At 35.4% G+C, this 3098-nt stretch overlaps 1 protein-coding gene across 1 annotated transcript; it reads right to left on the bottom strand.

Annotated features, from left to right (window-relative positions):
• Positions 1-344: 344 nt before the first annotated feature.
• LOC119611169 (uncharacterized protein K02A2.6-like) lies at positions 345-2138 on the bottom strand. Its single transcript, XM_037966666.1, has one exon. The coding sequence runs from the start codon at positions 2136-2138 to the stop codon at positions 345-347; it is 1794 nt and encodes a 597-aa protein (XP_037822594.1).
• Between the last annotated feature and the right edge of the window lie 960 nt (positions 2139-3098).

The following is a 3098-nucleotide window of genomic DNA, read 5'->3' as shown; positions in this document are numbered from 1 at the left end:
AACATTATCATTCATATTTTCTGGATATATAATACTCCTATAAGACCTGTTTTCCTCAGATCTTCTGTTTCCATAACTCAGGTTTCCATTTACCACATCCTTTTGTACACCTTGAGTAGCACCACGAATTTGATCAATATGTCTTCGTACATACTTATTTTCATAAAGAATTTCGTAATGAATATCGCCTAAACGCCTATTTATTTTACCTGGTATCCATTTGCTTTCCTTTTGATTACCGGATAAAAAATATATATTGTCACCCACTTGAAACTCTCTAAATTGCTCATGTTGTTTCAAAAATTGTTTATTTGTTATTTTAGAAGAAACATTTTCTGGATGTACTAAATCAAGCGGGTGCGAATTTGACGGCCTAGAAAAAGTTGTGCTGGAGATACTCCAGTTGTTGAATGAGGTGCATTCTTATACTGCCTTAAAAACTCGTTGAGATTTTGTTGTAATGTTTGTTTTGATGTACACATAGCTTTTAATGCGTTTTTTACTGTTTGAACGCTACGTTCAGCTTGGCCGTTAGTAGAGGGATGATAAGGTGCAGTGTATTTATGATATCTGACTCCCACAGCCGTCAAGTATTTGTTAAACTCTTCTGATGAGAAATTTGTACCATTATCGGATACTACCATCGCTGGAACACCGTAATTTGCAAAAACTTCATCGACTAATGCAATTGTTGCCTCAGCTGTTATAGATTTAGTTATTTTCACATCCAGCCATTTGCTATAGGCATCTGTAATAATTAGTAACATCATACCCTCGAAAGGGCCAGCATAATCTATATGCACTCGTTCCCAAGGACCTTTGGGATATTCCCAGTGATGATCTGTATACTTCTTAGGTTTATTTGCTACTCTTGCACAATCGTTGCAGTCTTTTGCCACTGCTTCAATATCTGCATCGATTTTTGGCCAATACACAAAGGAACGAGCAATACCTTTCATTTTTACCATCCCTAAATGAGCTGCGTGTAGATTTTGAAGAATGTCTTTTCGAAACTTTTGTGGAATTACAACTCTGTGTTCGAATATTAAGCAATTACCTGAGAGTCTATAATTCGATTCTGGTGCAGTATAACCATATTTTGCCAACGAATGTCCTTTCTCTAATATTGCAACTATTTTTCCAAGTACTGAATCTTTACGGGTTTCATTGGCAATTTTTTCAGCTGTAACGGGTAACTGGTTAATTTGTCGGAAAATAAAAGTATCAAACTCGTCGTATTCAGTAATTACATAATTTTCGTTGCATTGTGACTTTACTGAATTATCTGGAACAATACGTGACATGTAATCTGCATTAATATTCTCTTTGGATGGTTTATATATTATCTCGAAGTCAAAGTTACTTAAAAAATCGGCATAGTTTGCCATACGAGAAATACAAAGAACTGGAAGCGATTTACTAGGGTGCAAAATCTGAGTAAGTGGCTTGTGATCGGTTATTAATGTCCAATGCCGTGCATATAAATATTTAAAGAATTTTTGAACGGCCCATACTATGGCCAAAGCCTCTTTATCTATTTGAGAGTAACGTTGTTCTGTCACACTCATTGTTCTACTTGCGTATGCTATAGGTCGTTCTTCGCCATTAGGTAAACGGTGAGACAATACCGCGCCCAAGCCAGTTTTACTAGCATCCGTTGCCAACAATAATGGTAGTTTTGGATCATATGATATTAAAACTTGTGGAGATACTAAAATTTTCTTAATATCGTTGTAAGCAGCATCCGCGATTAAATTCCATGAAAATACCTTTGATTTTAGAATATCTCGTAATGGCCTCTCACGGGTTGCTAGATCCGGAATAAAGGCACTATAGTATGAGGCTTTACCTAGAAATAGCTGCAAGTCTTCTAAGGAGTTTGGTTTCGGTGCGTTCAATACAGATTCAATATGCTTATTTGACTTATGTATACCCTTGGCATCAATTAAATGCCCTAAAAATTCCACTGACGTTGCTGCAAAAACACACTTCGATTTGTTTAATTTAAGACCACACTGTCTAATTCGGGCCAAAGTCAAATCTAAAATTTGTTGTAATTCATTAAAATCTTTTGCAAATAATAGTATATCATCGAAGAAATTAAGACAATTAGGTAATCCTTTTAAAACTTCTTCCATTTTTCGCTGCCATATTGCTGGATATTTGCAGCCCCATAGACTGCACGAGTGGGTTGTATAAGGCCATGAGTAATAGTATTTAAGGTAAGAACATGTCCAAACTCTTCATCTATTGGCAAATGCGTATATGCGTCGGTAACATCTAGATGAGCAAATTGTAGCACCCTTAATTCTGTTGAATAAATCTTCTGGTTTTGGAATAGGATGCTCATCGATAATCATTTGAGGGTTGACCGTAGGTTTATAGTTTCCAGTAATACGTATAGCTCCATTTTTTTTAGTTACTACATGGGTCGTGGAAGCCCATTCTGAGAATTCGACTTTTTTATAATAACCGGCAGCAATTTTAGCATCAATTTCCTTGGCATATGCTTCTCTTAAAGCTAAAGGAACTTCTCTTGGTCTAGCGAATATGGGTCTAGCATTCGGCTTCATATGAATCTTTATAGGAGGACATTTAAGCTTTCCAGCTGAACTTCCAAATACATCATCAAATTTATCTACAATTTGTTGTAGTTGATTTTTTTCAATAGAATTTAATATCGATACATCGGAAGTAATAGTATTTAAACTAAAGCTATCGTTTGGAGAGTTATTATTTGGCGGTGTAGATGCGAATAGATCTGAAAAATTAATATCATGTGCAAAATGACTTATCCATTCACGGCCGCACAAAGTGTCTAAATCATCTTCTACAACATATAAATTCAAGACACGAGAAGTTTTTCCCAAAGTCACATTTACTACAACTCTGCCAATACAATTTATTGAGTGACCTGTATAGCTAGCAAATTTTCTGTCAGATTTATGTAAAGTGTAATAGGGTTTGATAGCACGTAAGCGTTTCTTGCTAATTATACTACAAGGAGCACCAGTATCAAGCTCCATTTCCAATTTCCTACCATCGATACTCACAAATATCATTTCTTTTCATACGGTTTTGAAAATTTAATTTTATTT

This window comes from Lucilia sericata, unplaced genomic scaffold (genome assembly GCF_015586225.1).
Source record: "Lucilia sericata isolate MDLA Ls3-8-SP2 unplaced genomic scaffold, ASM1558622v1 Contig001383F_arrow, whole genome shotgun sequence".
Classification (NCBI taxonomy): Eukaryota; Metazoa; Arthropoda; class Insecta; order Diptera; family Calliphoridae; genus Lucilia; species Lucilia sericata.
This window is presented reverse-complemented; position numbering and strand designations above follow the sequence as displayed.